The 1,332-nt window shown below is 48.8% G+C and overlaps 1 protein-coding gene across 1 annotated transcript in view; it reads left to right on the top strand.

Moving 5' to 3' along the window:
* The window catches only part of NQO1 (NAD(P)H quinone dehydrogenase 1), a 12,205-nt gene extending 11,206 nt beyond the window's left edge, over positions 1 to 999 (top strand). The window contains exon 6 of the mRNA XM_042438611.1: positions 332 to 999. Coding sequence (XP_042294545.1) covers positions 332 to 637 — 306 coding nt within the window. The 3' untranslated portion in view covers positions 638 to 999. The remainder of the gene's footprint in view (positions 1 to 331) is intronic.
* Positions 1,000 to 1,332: the final 333 nt, after the last annotated feature.

Below are 1,332 nucleotides of genomic sequence, written 5' to 3'. Positions count from 1 at the left end.
AATGTTGTTAAAAAATGACCACCAAATAGAATTTAAAACTCTGACAGGAAAATGAATCTCTAAAGAGTTCCTAGATGCTGCTGCTGAGGAAGAAGAAAGGAACTGAGGTTTTAGGCGGTAAACTGGCCAATAAGGCAGTTGCTTCTGGCAAAACGCCTCTAATAGCGCCAAGAAGATTCCGGAGCGTTACTGCGCAGGTGCAGAAATAACCCATTTGTGTGCATTCACAGAGACAACGATGAAGCAATTGAAATACCCCCATTTGCTGGGCTTGAGACAAGCTCTCTCACATGTCTGTTGAATCCATGAGTCTTTGTTGTCCCACCTCCAGAGTGGCACCCTCCATTTCTGCGGCTTCCAAATCTTGGAGCCCCAGATCGCTTTCAGCATCGGCCATACCCCTGCGGACATTCGCACCCAGATCCTGGAGAAGTGGAAGAAGAGGCTGGCCACCATCTGGGAGGAGAAGCCCTTGACCTTCGTCCTGAGCGGTGACTTTGAGCCGATGGCCGGGGGCTTCCAGCTGAAGAAGGCGGTCAAGGCGCAGGAGGAGGAGAGGAAGTATGGCCTGAGCGTTGGCCAGCACCTGGGGAAGCCATTGCCCCCGGACAGCCAGGTCAAAGCAAAGCAGCAGTAGCCCCTTCGGTCAGTGGCAGCCCTTCAGCTTCTTTGAGCTCCTTGAAAGTAGTTAGAACCAAATCACTCATTTCCTAGACATGTGTTGCCTTTTGCCTTTCACCCAGGCTCCTTCCGCAGGTGAGGACGAAGGGGATGCAAAAGGGCCGGGTTCAAGTCCAAGGTGCCTCACCTGTACAATAAGTGCTCTTAGATAGCTGGGACCTGGGCAAAATGAGCTTTTCCCAAGGCAGTGGCGGCCTTCTCTGTCACTCTCCTAATCTATTTTTTACTCTGTCTTAATAGAATTATAATCACCAAAGCCTTCTAGAAATCTGTAGCAGGCAAGACAGACTTCAGCTGAATTAAAAAGAATGCACTTTTTGATCCTGTGTTTGTTGTCTTCATTTATGGAAGAATTGAGGAGAGTTCAAAGCTTCAGAAGTCCACATTTGGTGAGACAAGCTTTGTGTTACGTGTTGATTTAAATAAGTGTCATTTTTGCCTGCAGATCACACAAAGCCCCCCCAAAACACACAAAAACACCCCTCACAGGTGCAAGTTCTCTGGACCAAAAGGGCTGGCAAGGTTTTGATTTTTGCTAGGCTTTATAAAGAAGGGAATCTGTGGTGGAGAGGAGTCCCAGCAGAATGTGGCACAAGTCCTGCAGCCCATGGAAATGGTGGCACCAAAACCATTCCGGCCAGCGCATGATGT

Source organism: Sceloporus undulatus, chromosome 8 (genome assembly GCF_019175285.1).
Source record: "Sceloporus undulatus isolate JIND9_A2432 ecotype Alabama chromosome 8, SceUnd_v1.1, whole genome shotgun sequence".
Lineage (NCBI taxonomy): Eukaryota > Metazoa > Chordata > Lepidosauria > Squamata > Phrynosomatidae > Sceloporus > Sceloporus undulatus.
This window is presented reverse-complemented; position numbering and strand designations above follow the sequence as displayed.